The sequence below is a fragment of the Carlito syrichta genome, unplaced genomic scaffold (assembly GCF_000164805.1).
Source record: "Carlito syrichta isolate Samal-C Ts95f unplaced genomic scaffold, Tarsius_syrichta-2.0.1 Scaffold314793, whole genome shotgun sequence".
Lineage (NCBI taxonomy): Eukaryota > Metazoa > Chordata > Mammalia > Primates > Tarsiidae > Carlito > Carlito syrichta.
This window is the reverse complement of record NW_007258889.1, coordinates 121304-142659: the sequence shown is the minus strand read 5'-3', so window position 1 is coordinate 142659 and position 21356 is coordinate 121304. Positions and strand designations below refer to the sequence as shown.

The 21356-nt window shown below is 51.6% G+C and overlaps 1 protein-coding gene across 1 annotated transcript in view; it reads left to right on the top strand.

Moving 5' to 3' along the window:
* Positions 1-7238: 7238 nt before the first annotated feature.
* Positions 7239-21356, top strand: part of TTC25 (tetratricopeptide repeat domain 25) — a 20684-nt gene continuing 6566 nt past the window's right edge. Inside the window, exons 1-8 of the mRNA XM_021719542.1 lie at positions 7239-7377; positions 11199-11330; positions 11581-11731; positions 12370-12431; positions 12735-12900; positions 14119-14343; positions 14458-14665; positions 19936-20022. Coding sequence (XP_021575217.1) covers positions 7264-7377; positions 11199-11330; positions 11581-11731; positions 12370-12431; positions 12735-12900; positions 14119-14343; positions 14458-14665; positions 19936-20022 — 1145 coding nt within the window. The 5' untranslated portion in view covers positions 7239-7263. The remainder of the gene's footprint in view (positions 7378-11198; positions 11331-11580; positions 11732-12369; positions 12432-12734; positions 12901-14118; positions 14344-14457; positions 14666-19935; positions 20023-21356) is intronic.

The window sequence follows — 21356 nt, the reverse complement described above, 5'->3', positions numbered from 1 at the left end:
AGCCACTGCACTCCAGTCTGGGCAACAGAGTGAGACTCCAACTCAAAAAAAAAAAGAGAACATAAAACTAGCAGAATATTTGACTTTGTTTTTGTAAAACGAATCTATCAGTGTCTGGTTTGGTGAAAGCTGTCGTAAGTCTTATTGAGTTCTCAAGGTGCTCATCAGAAATGTTTGTTCAAGTTTTGCTCTCTGTGTGCTTCATCACTGAAAACAGCTGCTCACACAAGTATGTGCTGCCAGAAAGCAGTGTCATGAATAAGGTGGGATCGTGAACTTCAAAATGGAGCTACGCATGGGGTTGCAAAGAAAATAAATGCTAAAAAACACATGATGTTAAAACATTGTGTGGGGGGGCAACCCCCTTAGTTCCTTCTCACTGTGGGAGTTTTTCTGTTTTCTCAATAAATCCTGAATTCTAAAAAAAAAAAAAAAGATTTTGTGGTGACACATGACTAGCTGTCCTGGGCTGCATGCAGCCCAGGATCTGGGCTTTGGGTTGGCCATGCCTGCCCTAGAGAGTCTCCGACCATTCATGGATTGGGCTCCACCCCTACCAAACCCCTCCCCAAATAGCACAAATCTCAGTGAAGGGTGTCCTCTCCCTAGGTGAGGAAAATACCTCCTATGAAGCTACTCCATTTCTGGCCTTGGAGGACGGAAGACCCTGGTCAGGGAGCCTCTCCGGTGCCACAGCAGTTAACCTTCAGGTTAGAAAGCTACATTCCTGGGGAAACAGGCATCCTGGTGGAACATAAAATGTAACAAGCATAGCTGGGCATGGTGGCACCTGCCTGTAATTCCAGCTACTTGGAAGGCTGAGACAGAAGGATTGCATGAGCCCAGCAGGTCGAGACTGCGGTGGCTGTGAGCATGCCACTGCACTCCAGTCTGGGTGACAGAAAAGAAAAAAAAAGGCCAGGCGTGGTGGCTCAAGTCTATAATCCCAGCACTTTGGGAGGCTGAGGCGAGAGGATTGCCCGAGTCCAGGCTGGGCAATTTGATGAGACCTCGTCTCTTCAATAAATCAAAAAATTAGCTAGACATGGTGGTGCATGTCTATAGTTCCAGCTACTTGGCAGACTGAGGCAGAAGGATTGCCTGAGCCCAACAGGTTGAGGCTGCGGTAGCCGTGAACGTGCCACTGCACTCCAGCCTAGGTGACTCCAACTCAAAAAAAAAAAAAACCTCAATAAAAATGTGAAATGCGCTTGCCCTTTGCCCCAGCAATTTCGTTATTTTTTTTTTTTTTTTTTTTTTGGAGTTGGAGTCTCACTCTGTCACCAAGACTGGAGTGCAGTGGCCGCTGCCGGTCATTGATTTTTGATTTATTGTAGAGATGAGGTCTTGCCAAGTTGCCCAGGTGGGTCTCGAACCCACGGGCTCAGGCAATCCACTCACCTTGGCCTCCCAAAGCGCAGGATTACAGGCTGAGCCACCGAGCCCAGTCGTTTTTAACTATTTATCCTTCAGACATATTTGCATGTGTGCTTGAAGACAGGGATCTTTCTTTTCTTCATTGCTGCATTTACGGCAGTTTAAATAGGACTGGTGCATAATAGGCACTCAGTAAATGTTTGCAGAACGATTGGTTATGTATGCCCTCCATTTGGGTGTTGCTGGACCCAAGTTTGAGTATTCCTGGCCAAGAGCAACAAGAAAGTAACTGTCCGGGGAGAGGGAAAGAGCAGCTGGCCAGAGGGTCCATGAGCCACCCCTGAGGTTTTCCAGTTCTCTTGGTGGTTCCATTCCAGGTCTCTGTCCCCAACACCCCATGCCCTTTGCAGATGTGCATCTGCCCCAAATTAATCAAGCGAGGCCCCATCTTTTTTTTTTTCTTTTATTTTTTTTGAGAGACAGAGTCTCACAATGTTGCTCAAGCTGGAATGCAGTGACCTGATCATAGCTTACTGCAGCCGTGAATTCCTGGGCTCAGGCAATCATCCTACCTCAGCCTCCCAAGTAATTGGGAGGACAGGTATGCATCACCACACCAGGCTAATTTTTACTTTTTTTTTTTTGTAGAAATGAGGATCTTGCTACATTACCCCTGCTGGTCTCACACTCCTGGTCTCAAGCAGTCCTCCCACCTCAGCCTCCCAAATGCTGCAATTACAGGTGTGAGCCACCATGCCCTGCCTCCAGTTGATGATTTTCTGCTTATGTAGAGTATCCAGTTTGAAACCCACCTCTGTCCTTGCCCAACACAGGAGCTCCCAGCAGAGCCTGGACACGATCCACCTTGCACCACTTGCTCTCGCCCAGTGCTGACCAGCCTCCCCTTGGAGCCAACTGCCCACGTTTCCTGGGGAGGCTCCCTGCCACTGCAGCCTCGACCTACTGGGCTCCAGCAATCCTTCCACCTCAGCCTTCTGAGTAGCCGGAATTACAGGCACGCGCTACCACGCCGGGATCCCCCCTCTAATCCCAGAGGATGCTGGCCCCAGGGATACTGTAGGGCAGCAGTCATCTCTCTGGGGATGCAGTGTCTGCATTCAGGGATTGAAGGTTCTCCAGGCAACCCAACCAGCTCCAGACTGGCCCCTTCCCGGCATTATCTGCACTCCACCCTCACCCCCTCAAATACTGCCACCTTTCCTCCCTCCTCTTTCAGGAAGAGCCTGTGCAGCCCCTCCCCCACACAAATCACTCCCCCTTGACTTTTACATATGTCATGTTTACCCTCACCTCTGAATGAGTTTATTATTTTTGCCTCTTGTCTGTCTTTGCCATGTTTTATGTTTGCAAAGTATTTCAAGCACAGGCAGGAGCAGAGGTCATGGTGTACAGATACGAGTTGACTGCCTCTGAAGAGGCCCAAGTCTCTACCCAACACCAATCTTTAGGGTCTAGGAGGCCAGACATGGTGGCTCATGCCTGTAATTCCAGCACTCTGGGAGGCCAAGGTGAGAGGATTGCTTAAGCCCAGGAATTTGAGACCAGCTTGGGCAACATAGCCAGACCTCATCTCTACAGAAAAAAAAAAAAAAGACAAAAATTGGCCAAGCATGGTGGCATGCACCTGTGGTCTCAGCTACTCAGGAGGCTGATGTGGAAGGATTGCCTGAGCCCAGGAGGTCAAGGCTACAGTAAGCCATGATTGTGCCATTGCACTCCAGCCTGGACGACAGAGTGAGACTCTGACTCAAAAACAAAAATAAAAACAAAAAAGAATCTTGACTGTTGTGTTGAGAAAGGGTTGGGGGATGGGTAGAAAAGGAAACCCAGTTAGGAGGATATTGCAGTAATCCTGGAGGGAGATGCTGGGGGCTCACACCAGGGTACTAACAGTGAAGGCAACAGACCTGAGAAGGGAGCTGTCACTGGGCAGGGACCTCTCAGGGAGTCTCCTGCTGGCAATATGTTTCTTGACTTACCTGTGTGATGATTACTTGGGTGTTCATTTAATCATTATTTATTAAACTGCACATGTATGCTTTATGTATGTTTCTGTGCCTATGTCCTACTTCACAATAAAAGAAGAAATAAAGAGGTAACATGGGAAACCCAGATATTAATGGCTAAGACAGGTTGGAAAACAATTCCAGTTCTTTTTTTTTTTTGAGTCAGTCTCACTCTGCTGCCCAGACTGGAGAGCAGTGGCAAGACCACAGCTACCGCAGCCTCAACCTGCTGGGCTCAGGTGATCCTTCCACCTCAGGCTTCCAAGTAGCTGGGACTACAGGCACATGCCACTACATTTGGCTAATTTTTTTTTTAATTTATTATAGAGACGAGATCTAACCAAGTTGCCCGGGCTGGTCTTGAACCCCTGAACTCAGGCAATCCTCTAACCTCTGCCTCCTAAAGTGCTGAGATTACAGGCATGAACCATCGTGCCTGGCCCAATTCCATTTCTTTTTACTCTGTTAATCCAACCCAAGGCATGGATCCCAGTGCAGTATCCTGGTGCTGTGGCCTGGGGCAAACATTGCCACCTCTCTTAGCCTCTGTGTTTCATCTATGGAACCAGGAAGACACTGGCTGGCTCTCTCCCTAGCCAGAGTGTTGTGAAGATCACAAAGTGCTTTATAAACTGCCAAAAAGCACACATTATGATTGCTAATTTATTGTGCGTGCGTGTGTGTGTGTGTGTGTGTGTGTGTGTGTGTGATTTTTTTTTTTTTTTTTTTTCAGTTGGAGTCTCACTCTGTTGCCCAGACTGGAGTGCAGTGGCCGCTCCCAGCCACCACAGCCTCGACCTGCTGGGCTCCAGTGATCCTTCCGCCTCAGCCTTCCAAGTAGCTGGAACTACAGGCGCGTGCTACCACACCCAGTTAATTTTTTGACTTATTGTAGAGATGAGGTCTCACCAAGTTGCCCGGGCAGGTCTCGAACCCACGGTCTCAGGCAATCCACTCACCTCAGCCTCCCCAAGGCGCGGGATTATAGGCTGAGCCACCAAGCCTGGCTTGAGAGAGAGATTTTAGTTTGGGGTCTCACTCTGCCGTCCAGGCTGGAGTGCAGTGACATGATCATAACAATCACAGTGACATGATCACGACAATCACAGCTCACTGCAGCCTCGACCTCCTGGGCTCAGGTAATCTTTCTGCCTTAGCCTTCCAAGAAGCTGGAACCACAGGTACACACCACCATGCCCAGCTAATTTTTGGATTTATTGTAGAGACAAGGTCTGGTCAAGTTACCCAGGCTGGTCTCGAACTCCTGGGCTCAGGCAATCCTCTCGCCTCCACCTGTCTGTCTTCTTTCACTCAGCATAATTATTTTGAGATTTAGCCATATTATGCACGTATCAGTCATGTATTCTTTATCTTGTTAAGCAGTATTTCATTACATGGATAAGCTACAATTTGTTTATTCATTCACCAGCTGGTGAACGTGTTTCCAGTTTGGGGCTATTACAGGCAAGAATGTTGAGAATGTTCATGTTTTTAACTGGGCGTGGTAGTATACACCTGTAGTTCCGGCTACTTGGAAGGCTGAGGTGGAAGGATCGCTGGAGCCCAGTAGGTCGACGCTGGGGTGGCCATGAACATGCCACTGTACTCCAGCCTGGGTGACAGAGTGACACTCCAACTCAAAAAAATAAAATAAAAGAATGTTCATGTTCAAGTCTTTATGTGGACATATGCTTTGATTTCCTGTGGGTAAATTCCTAGGGGTTGAATGCCTGAATCATATGGTAAGTGTACACTAACTTTTTTAACTTGTTGAGAGGCTGCCAAACTGTTTCCCAAAGTAGTTATAGCATTTTACATTCCCATAAGGAGTAGAGGAGAGTTCCAGTTACTTGACTGGCTCGCCAATACAAGGTGAAGTCAAGGCCAGTCTTTTCTTTTTGGAGTCAGCTGTTGCCCAGGCAGGAGTGCAGTGGCACGCTCATGGCCACCGCAGCCTCGACTTGCTGGGCTTAGGTGAGCCTTCCACTTTAGCCTTCCAAGTAGCTGGAACTACAGGTGCATGCCACCACGCCCAGCTAATTATTATTTTTTATTTATTGCAGAGAGGAGGTCTCACCAAGTTGACCAGTCTGGTCTTGAACACTGGGCTCTGGCAATCCTCTCACCTCAGCCTCTCAAAGTGCTAGGATTACAGGCATGAGCCACTGCACTGTTTTCAGTCTCAGTCTTTTTTTTTTTTGTAAAGACATTCTAGTAGGTGTATAGTGGTATCTTGTTGTGGTTTTTAATTTGTATTTTTCCTAGTGACTAATGACTTTGAGGATCTTTTCATGTATGAATTGTTCATCCCTAAATCTTCTTTAGTTAAGTAAGTATTCAAATCGTAGTAGTTTTAAAGTCCCTTTATGTATTGTAGATACAAGTTGTCAATGTGTTTTGCCAATATTCCATGCCAGTCTATGGCCAGCCTTTTAATTTTACAGTTAACAGTGTCTTTCGAAGAGCAAAGGATTTCCATTTTGATGAAGTCAAATTTTTCTTTTTCATGCTTTTTTGTGTCTCATTATTTTCATCTATTTTTTTCTAATTTTAACCTCTTACATTTAAGTATTCCTTTGTTAGCCGGGCTCGGTGGCTCAGCCTGTAATCCCACGCCTTTGGGAGGCTGAGGTGAGTGGATTGCCTGAGCCAGCCCAGGCGGGTCTCGAACCCACAGGCTGGCTCAGGCAATCCACTCACCTCGGCCTCCCAAAGTGCTGGAATTACAGGCTGAGCCAACGAGCCCAGTCAATTTTTTTTTTGAGTCGGAGACTCACTCTGTCACCCATGGCCACCAAAGCCTTGACCTGATGGGCTCAGGTGATCCTTCTGCCCCATCCTTCCAAGTAGCTGGAACTACAGGTGAGAGCTACCACGCCTGGCTTATTTTTTGATAAGTAGAGATGAGGGCTCACTAAGTTGCCCAGGTTGGTCTCAAACCTGTGAGCTCAGGCAATTCGCTTGCCTCCGTCTCCCAAAGTGCTGGGATTACAGGCTTGAGCCACCGCGTCCTGCCCATTTAAGTATTTCTAATCAACTTTGGTATATAGTGTGACGTAGTAATCAAGGTTTTTGTTTTTTCCATATTGCTAACTGTTCAAATACCAAATGTGGAAAAGACTATTCTTTCCTGGCCAGGCACAGTGGCCTAGGCAAAAGGATTGCTTGAGCCCAGGAGTTTGAGACTAGCCTGCGCAGCATAGTGAGCCAGGATCGTGCCACTGTACTCCAGTCTGGGCGACAGAGTGAGACGGTGTCTCAAAAAAAAAAAAAAAAGATGTCAAACTCAATGTTATTTTCCATGCAAATCCTCACATCCCTGAGGGTTCTATTATTTTCATATTCATTTGGCAAGTGGCACATTCGAGGCTCTGGGCCCTTACATGCCTCGCGCAGGGTCACGCAGTTAGTAAGTGACTGGCGTCAGCACAACCTGTGTAAGCTCACTCCGAGCCCAAGGCTCTCTCCCCCTAAAGGGCCACACAGTCTTGCCATGTCTGCCTTATTCCTATTTGGAACTTTGCCTCCCACTCTCTTCCTGTTTTCTGGACTTCCTTTCACGTGGCAGCCCCGGAGAAACACTGATGGAGCGTGCACCAGCAAACACTGGAGAGCTCGGGCTCCCTGCAGCCGCCCTACAGCCGCCGGCCACGCGTTCACCACTCCCAGGCCGTGTGAGCCGCAGCCCTGGCGCATGCGCACGACGGGCGCTTCCTACCGGGAGCCGCTCCCGCAGGAGCCAGGGGCGGGACCGGAAGTCGCTCCTAGTCTCCTGGTTGCTAGGAGACGGAGCCGCGCAGCGGTCCCTTGGCTTCGTTCCCTCTGTTCCTTGGCGTTAGCGTCTCCGTCTCCGGTCACCATGTCGGAGCCCGAAGGCGAGAGCTTGCGAAGCACCTTCCCCTCTTACATGGCGGAGGGCGAGCGGCTCTATCTATGCGGAGAATTCTCCAAAGCCGCCCAGAGCTTCAGCAACGTGAGTCGCGCTCTGAACCCATCCGTCGCCTGTCACCACTTTGGACTACAGATGACACTGAGGCCGCGATAGTGTCTAGAGAACCCTATTGTTTCTGTTATTTACAATTTCTTTTTAATTTTAATTTATTTATTTTTATTTATTTTTTGAGTCAGAGTCTCAGTCGCCCAGACCAGAGGGCAGTGGCACACTCATGGCCACCGCAGCCTCAACCTGCTGGACTCAGGCCATCCTTCCACTTCAGCCTTTCAAGTAGCTGGAACTACAGGTGTGTGCCACCACGCCCGGCTAATTTTTTTTACTTATTGTGGAGACGAGGTCTTGCTATGTGGCCCAGACTGGTCTCAGGCAATTCTGTCTCCTCAGCCTTCCAAATTGCTGGGATTACAGGTGTGAGCCACTGTGCCTGGCTAGTTTTTATTTTTATGGCAATGGAGAGTCTCACTAAGTTGCCCAGGCTGATCTCATACTCCTGGCCTCAAATGATCTTCCTGCCTTGGCCTCCCAAAGTGCTAGGGTTACAGGCATGAGCCACAAAGCTCGACCTATTCATTGGTTCTTGACTGATATACCACTATTACACATAAGCCCATGCTTGGTCATCTTCTAGCAGTTCCTACTTGCGTTCTATTCTCTGCGATAATAGTAACCTCTTCCTATACTTTCACTTGCATGTTTTGCCACTAACTGGACTTTTTCCACAGAGCAGCCTCAGTGTCCCATCATTGGGCGACAGGTTGCATGAAGAAGCTGCAATATCTGTGGCATACGGTTGTTCATAAAGGGTGGTCAGTAAGTAATGTTACTATAGTGACCTTAGTAAAAGTTGTACCACCCCACCCTAAGGGGATTGGGTGGTCTGGGGATACCAGGCACATGCCTACAGGCAGCACAAGCCTAGGAGGGTGAAACTGTTACTACTGCATTTTATAGATGAGGAAACATACAGAAATTGAGGAAATAGATATGGAAATTGAGCAACTTCCTCAAGGTCCCTGAACTAGCATGTGGCAGCAGAAGGACTCAAAGCCAGGCAGTCAGAGTCCAATGCTGAGGTGCTAATCACCACAGTACACATCCACACAAGTCAACTGTAAGATGTTCTTATGACAACTTTTTATTTTATTTTATTTTTTTGAGTTGGAGTCTCACTCTGTCACCCAGACTGGAGTGCAGTGGCATACTCCCAGCCACTGCAGCCTCAACCTGCTGGGCTCTGGCGATCCTTTAGCTTCAGCCTTCCAAGTAGCTGGAACTACAGGCACGTGCTGCCACGCCCAGCTAATTTTTAATTTGTTGTAGAGATGAGGTCTCGTCAAGTTGCCCAGGTGGGTCTCAAACTCACGGGCTCAGGCAATCCACTCACCTCAGCCTCCCAAAGTGCTGGGATTACAGGCTGAGCCACCGAGCCCAGCCTTTATTTTATTTTTTTGGGTTTGGAGTCTCATTCCGTTGCCCAGGCAACTGGAACTATAGGCGCACACTACCACGCCCGGCTGTTTTGATTTTTACTGTAGAGTGCTGGGATTACAGGCTGAGCCACTGAGCCTGGCCAATTTCTTTTTATTTAAAAAAAAAAAAATTATAGAGCAGGATGCAGTGGCTCATGTCTGTAATCCCAGCACTTGGGGAGGTCAAGGTAAGAGGATTGCCTGAGCCCACGGGTTTGTGACCAACCTGGGTGATTTGGCAAGACCTCACCTCTAAAAAAAGGAAAAAAAAAAGTTAGAATATTTTTGAGACAGGATCCTGCTGTGTTGCCCAAGCAGTGCAGTGGTATGATCACAGCTCACTGCAGCCTCCATTTTCTGGGCTCAAGCGATCCTCCAGCCTCAGTTTTTCAAGTAAGCTGGAACTATAGGCATGTGCCACCACAGCTGTCTAATTTTTAAAGTTGTTTTTTTTTTTTTGAGTTGGAGTCTCACTCAGTCGCCCAGGCTGGAGTGCAGTGGCACACTCACGGCCACCCTAGCGTCAACCTGCTGGGCTCCGGCGATCCTCCTACCTCAGCTTTCCATGTAACAGGAACTGCAGGCATGCACTACCACACCCGGCTAATTTTTGATTTGTTGTAGAGACGAAGTCTTGCCAAGTTGCCCAGGCTGGTCTCAAACCCACGGGCTCAGACAGTCCACTCACCTCGGCCTCCCAAAGTGCTGCTGGGGTTACAGGCTTGAGCCACCATGTGCAGTCTCTTATGATAACTTATTTTGCTACAAATGACCCACTTCTTATTCCAAATAGAGTGGTAGGGCAGCCTCTACTCAGTCACAAGACTCTTTCTAAAGTCAAACTTCTCACATGCCACCCAGAGTCCTTATCAGTCACTGATCACACATCCTACACCAGGAATGATGAGCAGATGAGTAAAGAGTTGTGTCAGGAGCTCTGCCCAGCCACCACCCTCTTGCTGGATCATGTCCCATCAGGAGAAGCCCAGGCAGAGAGAGGAGATCACCCCAAGGGAAGGTAGCCTTGGGTGTGAAGCTGCCTTTTTTCAGGAAGGACAGTAGCTTCTTCCTCTTAGAAAAGTAGGCAGGTCTGAGCCAGGCACGGTGGCTCATGCCTGTCATCCCAACACTTTGAGAAGCAGAGATGAGAGGATCGCCTGAGTCCAGGGGTTTGAGACCAGCCTGGGCAACATGGCAAGACCTCGTCTCTACAATAAATCAAAAAAACTAGCCTGTTATGGCACATGGCTATAGTTCCAGCTACTTGGAAGGCTGAGCCAGAAGGATCACCTGAACCCAGCAGGTTGAGGCTGTCGTAGCCAGGAGCATGGCCCTGCACTCCAGGCTGGGTGACAGAGTGAGACTCCAACCAAAAAAAAGAAAGTAGGCAGATCTTAGAATCAGGTGGGTGCAGTTTGATGCCTCAGGAAGGACAGGACCCCACACGCATGATAATGATCTCAAACAGAAGCAGAAGAGACATGGGGAGTGAGAACCGCCTGACCCCATTCAGGGCCACAAGCACACCTCGGTGTTCCTGGCATTTTCTTTTTTGTTTGTTTGTTGTTGTTTTTTTGAGTTGGAGTCTCACTCTGTCACCCAGACTGGAGTGCAGGGGCACGCTCACAGCCTCAACCTGCTGGGCTCAAGCGATCCTTCTGCCTCAGCCTTCTAAATAGCTGGAACTACAGGCATGCACCAGTTAGTTTTTCTTGATTTATTGTAGAGATGAAATCTTGCCATGTTGCCCAGACTGTTCTCAAACCCCTGGGCTCAGGCAGTTCTCTTGCCTCGGCCTCCCAAAGCGCTAGGATTACAGGCATGAACCACTGCACCCGGCCTTTGTTTTCCTCGCATTTTCATCTGAGTCCCCTGAAAGAGTGATTGCTTGTGATGAGCTACATAGAAAGAGAAGGCTCGTGGGATGGTAAACCCACAGTGCATGTTGCCCTGAGTTCTCTTTTTGTTTACCTTCAGAATACTTAGCCTTTGACTTTGCTTCAGGCATGCCATGCAGCCATTTCTGGTCTGTGGCTGAGTTGAGTGTTCACAAAACATCCTGTGCTCTACTGCTGTGTGGCCTGGGGGCTCCCAGGCTCACATGAGAGGTCAGTGTGTCCACAGAGTCCTGTATTCCATGTCTCTGCCTGGGCTTCCGCGGTAGCTGTGATTTGCTCTTGTTTGGCAGGCAGATCAGCAAGGTAGCGAAGTGGAGCCCAGTGCCATGTTGCCTTGGGCCTGATGGGATGCAGAGGCCTGCTTACTACCTGAGGCCCCTCAAAGCTTTGCAGAGGGTCTGTGCCACTCCTTCCGTTGGGCTCCTGCCCTGCTCTTCATGGTACCCACCACCCTGGGTGGTTCCTTCCTCAGGCTCTTCACCTTCAGAATGGAGATAAGAACTGCCTGGTTGCCCGCTCTAAGTGCTTCCTGAAGATGGGAGACTTGGAGCAGTCCCTGCAGGATGCTGAGGCTTCGCTCCAGAGTGACCCGGCTTTCTGCAAGGTGACTGCACAGTGGGAAGACTCAATCCTGTTTTCACCTTTGCCATCGCCTGCAGCGGCCTCGGTTCCAAGTAGTTGAAGAACCAGCCAGACTGCTTAGTGTTTACTGCTGTTTCCTCTCGAGAGGTCCCTTGGCTAGCCTGCCTATCGGACCCCAGCCTTGACCCTCACCTAGGACCTTTCTGTCCCACCACAGGTAGGGCCTGCAAGGCCTCTTGTGTCCGCACTGACTTGACCTTCTCTCCTTACAGGGGATTTTACAGAAGGCTGAGACACTGTACACCATGGGAGACTTTGAGTTTGCCTTGGTGTTCTACCATCGAGGCTATAAGCTGCGGCCTGACCGGGAGTTCAAAGTTGGAATACAGAAAGCCCAGGAAGCCATCAACAACTCTGTGGGCAGTGAGTGAGCTCAGGCCTGAGTCCTCATGCAGGGAGCCCTATAGTCTTTGGGTTGAGAGGAAGGCCTGGGCCAAGTGGGTGAGCAGCTGGCACCAGGCCTGCAGGGAGTCCACCTTGGCTTTGCCAACTGGGCTGCCCACTGGGAGGACCAGCTCTGGCCCACTGTCCTGGGCACTGTAGCACCAGGTCCTCCTTGAGCTGAAGAGAAGGACTGCTCCAGAGGAGGTCTGTCTCTAGCCTGGTGTCATAGGTAGAACGGGTAGCCCAGCCTCCCCCTGTCCCTGGCTTTCTCCCTCACCACCTGTGTGCCAAGGACTGTCTCACCCATTAGCTCTATGGAGGGAAGGAGGGAGGCAGGCGAGAGCTTGCCACTGTGGGTGGCAGAGTGAAGATATAGCCCGTGACCCAGGGCCTGGCGCCATTTGGAAATCTGGCTGCCTTGGCCTTGGGCTAGCAGGGCTGTCCAGCTTCCAGGAGAACGCTGGAAAACTGCACCGCTGGCCTGCTGGGCTGGCTCAGGACCAGCCTCGCCACAGCCTCCACCGTCCCCTGCCAAAAGCTGCCATTTCCACATAGACATATGCGACAGGTCGTGCCTGAGGCTGGGCTGAGCTAAGCCCCAGCTTCTGTCCTTGCAGGTCCTTCTTCCATTAAGCTGGAGAACAAGGGGGACCTGTCCTTCCTAAGCAAGCAGGCCGAGGTGAGTGCCCTGTGCTCCCGGCTGTGTCCCTCCAGGGAGGAGGCCGCATGTGCCTAGGACACGTGGGTCTCCATGACCCTCTCATCTGTGAGCAGTGAGCTCTGTCCCTCTGGGGAGCCGTGGGCTCCTGCCCTGCCTCCACAGGATTGTGGGAGCCCAGCTGGGGTCTGTCCAGGCATGCTCCTGATTTTCAGCCAACAAAGAGGTCCTGAAGTTGGAGGATCTGGGGCCAGAGAATCTGGGCTGTGTGGGTACATCATGCTCCTTGTTGAAGCTCTACGAGGAGTTGCTCCATTTTCCCAGAATTTGAAAGCCCAGCAGAAGCCGCATCCCATGAAACACCTCCTGCACCCTGCCAAGACAGAGCCTAAGCGAAAGGGCTCACTTAAGAGCCAGAGGACGGTCCGCCAGCTCCTGGGGGAGCTCTATGTGGACAAGGAGTACCTGGAGAAGCTCCTGCTGGACAAAGGTAAAGGCATGGTGGGGCCCTTGGGGAGAGGAGGCCTGGCTAGTTGCTTCAGGCATGAGCCAGAGGCAGGGCCTGGCACACAGTGTTAGCTTGCACAGACCTGCGAACAGACTGTTTTAGCATTCTCATTTCACAGATGAGGAAATGAGGCACAAACCAGCAGAAACTAAGGTCACACATAGGGAGGCAATGACATGACTTGTACTTGTTTTTTTGAGTTGGAGTCTCACTCTGCTGCCCAGACTGGAGTGCAGTGGCACACCCTTGACCTTCTGGGCTCTGGCGATCCTTCCACCTCAGCCTTCCGAGTAGCTGGACCCAAAGGCTTATGCCACCATGCCCAGCTAATTTTTTGATTTACTGTAGAGATGAAGTCCTGCCAAGTTGCCCAGGCTGGTCTTGAACCCCTGGGGTCAGGCAATCCTTTCGCCTTGGCCTCCCAAAGTGTTGGGATTATAGGCGTGAGCCACTGTGCCCAGCTTGTTTTGATTTTTTTAAGAGACAGGGTCTTGAGGTGAGAGGATTGCCTCTCTCACCTGGGTGACAGTGACACTCTGACTCAAAAAGGGGGAGGGGTGGGAAGCCTGAGCATGGGCCACCCTTGAATGAAATGCCTTTCCCCTAGAACTGGCTTCCTAAGGTTCCCTGCAGGGCCGTATGCAGGGACAGCCTTCCTGCTGGCCTGTCTCCTTGGTGACCCAGGCCTGAATGCCTCCCATCTCCAGAGGGCCTGCTGTGGAGGGGAGGGGTGGCCTGAACATAACCCTGCATGGCCTTGCAGCTTTGCTGCCTGCACTCACTCCGGCCAGGCGGCAGGCAGTCTTGGGCACACCCTCTGCCTCCCAGCATGCTCTGGGCCACTTGGCACCCAGGGAGTCACCGGGTACTGGTAGCCTGGCCAGGTCATGCATGAGACTCCGTCTTCTCTGAGGATACCGTGAGAGATGGGAAGCTGAGGGCTGGGGGCTTCCCAGGCTGTCCACCAGCTACCCTCATACCAGCTGCTCATATCTTGCCATAGGGGTCCGCCCCACAGAAGTGAAGGGGGCTCTGGCTGTGTCCGGGCCTGGAGAAGCCGCTGTGCCACCGCGCATGACGTTCTGCACTGTTCCACAGCTGCAGGCAGAGCACAAAAGGGCCTCACAGGGAGCCGGGCCAGAAGGGACGACTCCCTTATGGCTGGATGCCCTTGGCGACTCCTCATACCCTTCCCTGCAGACCTGATCAGAGGCACCGTGAAGGGTGGCCTGACCGTGGAGGACCTCATCATGACAGGCATCAACTACCTGGACACACGCAGCAACTTCTGGAGGCAGCAGAAGCCCATCTATGCCCGAGAGCGGGACCGGAAACTAATGCAGGAGAAGTGGCTGCGGGACCGCAAGCGCCACCCCTCGCAGACAACCCACTACATCCTCAAGAGCCTGGAGGACATTGATATGTGTGGGTGGAGCTCCCGGCCTGGCGGGGTGGGGTAGGCTGGGAGGTTGGAGCAGCAGAGCAGTCTCAGCTGGCCGAGAGGGGGCTGCCCTCACCCCCGACCCCTTCCCTGCCCAGTGCTGACCAGCGGCAACGCTGAGGGGAGTCTCCAGAAGGCCGAAAAGGTGCTGAAGAAGGTCCTGGAGTGGGACCAGGATGAGGTGCCCAACAAGGACGAACTGGTGGGAAACCTGCACAGCTGCATCGGGAACGCACAGATCGAGCTGGGCCAGATGATGGCCGCCCTGCAGAGCCACAGGAGGGACCTGGAGATCGCCCGGGAGCAGTGAGTCCTGGGCAGGCCGGGCCGCAGCCTCCAGGAGGGCCTGGGCTGCACCCTGCATGCCGGAGGGAGAGGCCTCTTTAAGTGGGGACCACCTGCCCAGGACCAGTGTAGGGCGCAGCCTGTTTGCTTTTTTGCTGTGGCTCAGTTTCCAAACACTCCCAGGGGCCAACACCGGGACACAGTAGGGGCCAGACTCCAGGGTCATGGCCCTGCAGGTGTCAACAGAAGGGGACGTAGCTAAGTGATTGCAGTTGTGACAGGTGTCATGAGAAGAGGACAGGAGCCAGAGCTGTGAGAAGTATATCCAGGGAGCCCATGGCCTGTGGGAGGCCCAGAGGCAGGGGACTGAGGGCTGGGGCATGGTCATTCCAGGAAGTATGGCTGAGGGACTGGAGGAGGTGGCAGGGCCAGGCCATGCAACCTCGAAGCTGTGCTGGCCAAGAGCAGGCTCTGCAGCCAGGTGGGCCCGGGCTCTGGGACCAGCGCCTCCTGGTGAGGAGCCGGAGGCTGTCACCTGGGTTCTGTCAACCTCAGTGCCTCCTCCTGTGTCAGCTGGGCACCCTCCGGGTGGGAGGGAGAATGATAGGCAGCAGGGCATGTCCAGGACTTAGGACAGAGCCTGCCACCTGTGATAACAGTAAAGTCAGCTCTCCCAGAACGAGCTCTCCTCAAGCTCTGTGGCCACCTGGAGACACCACTGCTTTTGGGGGGCTGGTTTTTCCCTCCGGAGTCCCTGACCTTCTCCTGTCGGATTTCCACTCAGCCACCAGCCTGATCCTCCTTGGTCTTCCACCACCCATTTGCCCCCGTGACTGTCCATCTGCCCTCCGAGCACTGATGCTCCCCTGCCTCTGGTCTCTCCTGTTCTTCCAGAGCCTCCTCCATCTGTCAGCCCTCCTTCCCAGCCTGACAGAAAGGCCCAGGCCCCTCACTGCCTGCAGGTTAAAAGCTACGCCCTTTGCCCAACCTTGAGGCCCTCTCTAGACCCCCCTGCACTGCCCGCTGGGATCTTCTGTGGGGTCAGACTTTCCTGAACATTCCTGCTGGCTGCCCTCTTCTCTTCACCGGCCGATCCCTGAATGCTGCCCATTCCCAGTTCACGTCTTACCTGCCTCACTGTGCTGAGGGGAAGTGTCAGATGCTGGCCATTCCAGAAGAAGGGAAAACACAGCATGGAGGCAGACCCGTCCTGGTGCCATGCGTCGTGTTCCTGACTCAGCCACTCAGGACCTTGTGGGCTTGAGGTGTCATTTTGTAGGTGTCTGCATTCTCGGGAAGGCTCAGTGACACCAGCTCTCAGGGCTCATGGGGATTAAGTGCTCTGTGTGTGTGTGCAGGAACCTGGACCCGCCTCTCCCTGCGCAGAGACTTGGGACACTTTGCTGCTCACCAGACCTCTCCCAAACCCAGACCTACATGCCCAGCTGCCCAAGGCCTCTCCGTGGGGTGCCCCACAGGAGCCCCTGCCTCCCCCCAGACTTCTTGCCCTGGGGTTCCGTCTCCTGAGAATGGCCCTATTGCTCACTCGGTCAGGCCAGGAGGCTTCCCAGACACCCCCTCCCTCCCCGTCCTCCTGTATCCTGTCACTGACTTTGCTGCGTCCCTCCTGCAGCTCATCCTGCCTCTCGTCCCTTCTGGTCAGTTCCTCTGACTTGGCCTCCTGCAGCTCCTCCTGACCCTCCTAGGAAAATCATGTCTTGGGTTGGATGGAGTCCCCCTGCCCTGCTCAACTCAGGTGCCCCTCCTGGTGGGATAATCCTGGCCTGCGAGCCCTGGCCTTCTTCAGGCCCGCAGGTGTCCTGGGCTCCTGCCAAGCCCCAAGAAGTCCTGTCATATATATATATCCCCCTCCCATCCCCCCCCCTTCGCAAGGGCTTAAGGAGCTAGTCTCTTCCATATGTAAATAAGGGTCCCTCAGCAACACCCTCCTATGCCCCCAGGGGATGATTTAGAAGCCCCTCCAGGGCTCCCCTCTCCCCAGTTGTGCCAGCTGCCCTGGTGGACTTTGGGCTTGCGAAGGGTGTGCTGCAGGCGTGCTCAAGTGATGGGATATGGAGACAGGTACCCTCAGCCAGATGGGTGGCTTCTAGTTAGCACACAGGGCAACCCACTTGCTGTGCTCTTCCCCGTGAGTCCTGTGCCCTATTTCCTTGCTCGTGACCTGCCACTTGCCAGTCTAAGTGCTGCTCAGAGTCCCAGCCTCAGCAGTGATTCTGAGTGTTCCATGATCTTGGTGCGGTTTCCTCGGACTGTGCGTATTGTGATGAATCAACCAGCACATGACAACATAGTCACCCATTCACCCCTAACACAGCACCCACTCAGGTGCCCTGGTTGCTGCAGGTGTGGGGTGTGGCTCAAGGTCCAGGGAGAGGCTGGCCAGCAGGGCCAGCAAGGTGGACAAGGGGTGGAAAGAGGGACATCCTGGTCAGAGGCAGGGATGAGCTGCAGGGAGTGTGATGGGAAGGATGCCATGCTGAGTAACAGACTAACCTGTGTGGCACTGTGGCCCAGGAAGGAGGTTGTTTTTACATAGGCACTGCAATATCAGCTTGGCCAGTGCTGTGTGGTGCTGAAAACCAATCTGATGCCCCCTCCCTCCTATATGCTTCCTGAGGCCTCCTGAACTGTGTCCTCTGGCCCCTTTTCAGTGTGTTTCCCTATGTTCTCACACATGTATACACATATATAGGGTTTTAGAACAAAGGCAGTTTTTTCTTCTTTTTTTTTTTTGAGTTGGAGTCTTACTCTGTCACTCAGGCTGGAGTGCAGTGGCATGTTCATGGCCACCACAGCCTCCACTTGCTGGGCTTAGGTGATCCTTCTGCATCAGCCTTCCAAGTAACTGACAGACACCACAGTTATGTGTCACCACGCCGGGCTAATTTTTTGATTTATTATAGAGATAGGGTCTGGCCAAGGTCTGGGCTACGGCCAAGTTTTCCAGGCTGGTCTTGAACCCCTGGTCTCAGGCATTCCTCTTGCCTCCACTACCCAAAGTGCTGGGATTATAGGTGTGAGTCACCACGCCTGGTCCTTTTTTAGAAAAAGAATATGTCTTGTCGGAGTCTGAGGCAGGAAGATTGCTGGAGTTTGAGACCAGTCTGAGCAACATTGCAAGACTTCCTCTCTACAAAAAAATTATAAAAATTAGCCAGGCATGGTAGCACATCCTGTAGTCCCAGCTACTTGGGAAGCTGAGGCAGGATTGCCTGAGCCCAAGAGGTGAGTTGTGATATGCCACTGCCCTCCAACCTGGGTAACAGAGTGGGACCCCAACTCAAAAAAAAAAATTTCAACTATGGATTAATGGAAAGTTTCCCTCATTGTCTCATTTCCTCTGGGTGGTTATTGTTCACAGTTAGACTCACATTTTTTACTTCTTTTTCTTTTTCTTTTTTGTTGAGTTGGAGTGTCACTCTGTCACCCAGACTGGAGTGCAGTGGCACTCTCCTGGCCACCGTAGCCTCGACCTGCTGGGCTCTGGTGATCCTTCCTCCTCAGCCTTCCAAGTAGCTGGAACTATAAGCATGCGCTAACGTCCGGCTAATTTTTGATTTATTGTAGAGCTGAGGCCTTGCCAAGTTGCCCAGGTGAGTCTCAATCCACTTGCCTCAGCCTCCCAAAGTGCTGGGATTATAGGCTGAGCCACTGAGCCCAGCCTACTTATTTTTCAAATGCCTACTTCTTGGGGCTTAACAATAACACATATTTATTTTCCTACAGCTCTGGAGGTTAGAAATCTGAAATCAGTGTCACTGGCTGGTCAGGGTGTTGGTGAGGCCATATCCCTCCAGAGTGCTTCTTGCCTTTTCCAGTGCCAACAGCGTCAACAGCGATGTTCACGGCACCCCTTGCCTGGGGTCCCCTGCTCCATTTTCAGAACACAGAATTTTGCTTCAGGCATATATATATATATATATGAGTCGGAGTCTCACTGACTGGAGTGTGGTGCCACTATCATGGCTCAACACAGCTGTGGTCTCCTGGGCTTAGGTGATCCTTCTGCCTCAGCCTCTTGAGTAGTTGGGACTATAGGCACACACCATCACCCCAGCTAATTTATTTTATTTTATTTTTTATTTATTTTTGAGTTAGAGTCTCTGAGGCTGGAGAGCAGCGGTATGCTTACAACCACCGCAGCCTCAACCTGCTGGGCTCACGCGATCCTTCGGCCTCAGTCTTCCAAGTAGCTGGAACTACAGGTGCCACTGAGCTTGGCTTTTTTTTCTTTTATTGTAGAGATGAGGTCTTGCCAAGTTGCCTAGGCTGGTCTTGAACCCCTGGGCTCAGACAATCCTCTCGTCTCTAGACATCTCCCAAAATGCTGGGATTACAGGTATGAGCCACTGCGCCCGGCTAAGTTGGGTTTTTTTTGAGTTGAAGTCTCACTCTGTTGCCCAGACTGGAGTGCAGTGGCACACTGCTGGCCACTGCAGCCTCGCCCTGCTGGGCTCTGGCGATCCTTCTGCCTCAGCCTTCCAAGTAGCCGGAACTACAGGCACGTACTACCACACCTGGCTAGCGGCTAAGTTTTTAATTTTTTGTAGAGATGAGGTCTTGCTGTGTTGCCCAGCCTGGTCTTGAAATCCTGGGCTCAAACAATCCACCTGCCTTGGCTCCTAATGTTCTTTTTTTTCTGGGCTTTTTGTTTGTTTTTTTGTTTTTTGAGTTGGAGTCTCACTGTGTTGCCTAGGCTTGAGTGCAGTGGTACGCTCACAGTCACCGCAGCCACAACCTGCTGGGTTCAGGTGATCCTTCTGCCTCAGCCTTTCAAGTAGCTGGAACTACAGGCACGCGCCACCATGCTTGGCTACAAAGTTGTGAGATTACAGGCATGAGCCACCGCACCCAACCCATATATATATATATATAAACACGATTGGGACAATATACATGTTATATTCTCTTGTAATCTGACTTTCAAACTTAATATATTGTGGGCCTTTTTTATAACTACAAACTGCCACTGCTAGAGCAATGATAACATAGATTATTTTGAATGTTTGTTATTAGACACTGCACCTGATTGACTCTTCTCTTCACATTACCTTCTTGCTGGATCAAAGAGATATTTTTGCAAATTGTTGACTGATGATATTCCCTCGGCCTCAGGGCATGAGAGGGCCTGTATGCTGCAGCCTTCCCAGCCTGGGTACCATCCTTCAGCTGCAACCCAGAGGCCAGAACCCATCCTGCCTTCCTCGCTGTGTCCATGGTGCCCAGAGCAGCCAATTTCCAGCAATGCTTGTTCTGCTTCTTCCATACAGTGACCTTTCCGATGCAAAATCGAGAGCCCTTGACAACATTGGCAGAGTCTTTGCCAGAGTTGGGAAATTCCAGCAAGCCATTGACACGTGAGTGACAGGCCTGCCCCTCCTACCCTCACTCAGGTACCAGAAGAGCCGGGGTTGGCTCTGGATCTCTAAGCAGCCATTGGTAAGCCGCCACCTAAACTTGGGCTCCTCAAGTAAATGAATGGAATAGAATCAGCATTTACTTATTTATTTATTTTGAGTTGGAGTCTCACTCTGTCGCCCAGGCTGGAGTGCAGTGGCACACTTATGGCCAACCCAGCGTCGACCTACTGAGCTCTGGCGATCCTTCCGCCTCAGCTTCCAAGTAGCTGGAACTACAGGCGTGCGCTACCATGCCCGGCTAAATTTTTATTTTATTGTAGAGATGAGGTCTCGCCAAGTTGCCCGGACTGGTCTTGAATCCGCAGGCTCAGGCAATCCACTCGTCTCCACCTTCCAAAGTGCTGGGATTATAGGCTAAGCCACGGAGCCAGGCTTAGAGTCAGTATTTAAAAACATTTCCCCTCGTGGAATCACAGGAAGTATGCCTCCCTGGGCTCCCTCCTGGAAATTCCGATTTTGCAGGTTGGGGTTGGGACTCAGGAATCCACTCAACAACACTCCAGATGACTCTCACCTTTGAGCGAGGTGGGGAACTAGTGGGTCAGGTGAGCTCAGAGACCTCTTCTGAGGCTACTCTGTGTGGTCCTGTGGGCACTGGGAGCAGTGTCTGAGCACTGCAGATAGCCCTACTGCCCACCTTGATGCCCAGCCCTGGCTGGGGCTGCTTATCTGCCCAGTGGGGTGGGCTTAGCCCCAGCGAGACTTGGGGGAGGCCCAAGCCTGAAGAGCAACCGGTGCCCAGAGAGCCAGCACCTTGGGCTCACTCGGCATGGACCTGTCACTGGCAGCCTGCTGCTCCTCGTCATCTGGTCCCTTGAGTGGCCTCTGGTGGCCATGTGCTGAAAGGCGCATCCAAGTCCACCCACAGGCTGGGCATGGTAGCTCACCTGTAATCCCAGCACTTTGGGAGGTAGACACTGACTCAAAAAAAAAAGTCCATCCATACATCAGTATCTTTTGTACTAAACTTGTATAATAAAATGTGCTTATTTTTCAAATTTACTTTGGAAAATACAGAAAAGTAGAAGAAAAAATTATTGTCTCACCACCTAAAGGCAAGTATTAATTCTAAATTCTAATTCCTTTTTTTTTTTGAGTCAGGGTCTCACTGTTGCCCAGGCTAGAGTGCAGTGGTGCCATCCTGGCTAACTGAAGCCTTAACCTCCTGGGCTCAGGTGATCCTTCTACCTCACCTCCTGAATATCTGGGACTACAGGTGTGCACCACCACTCATTTTTGCCTGGCTAATTTTTTTTTTTTTTTTTTTTTTT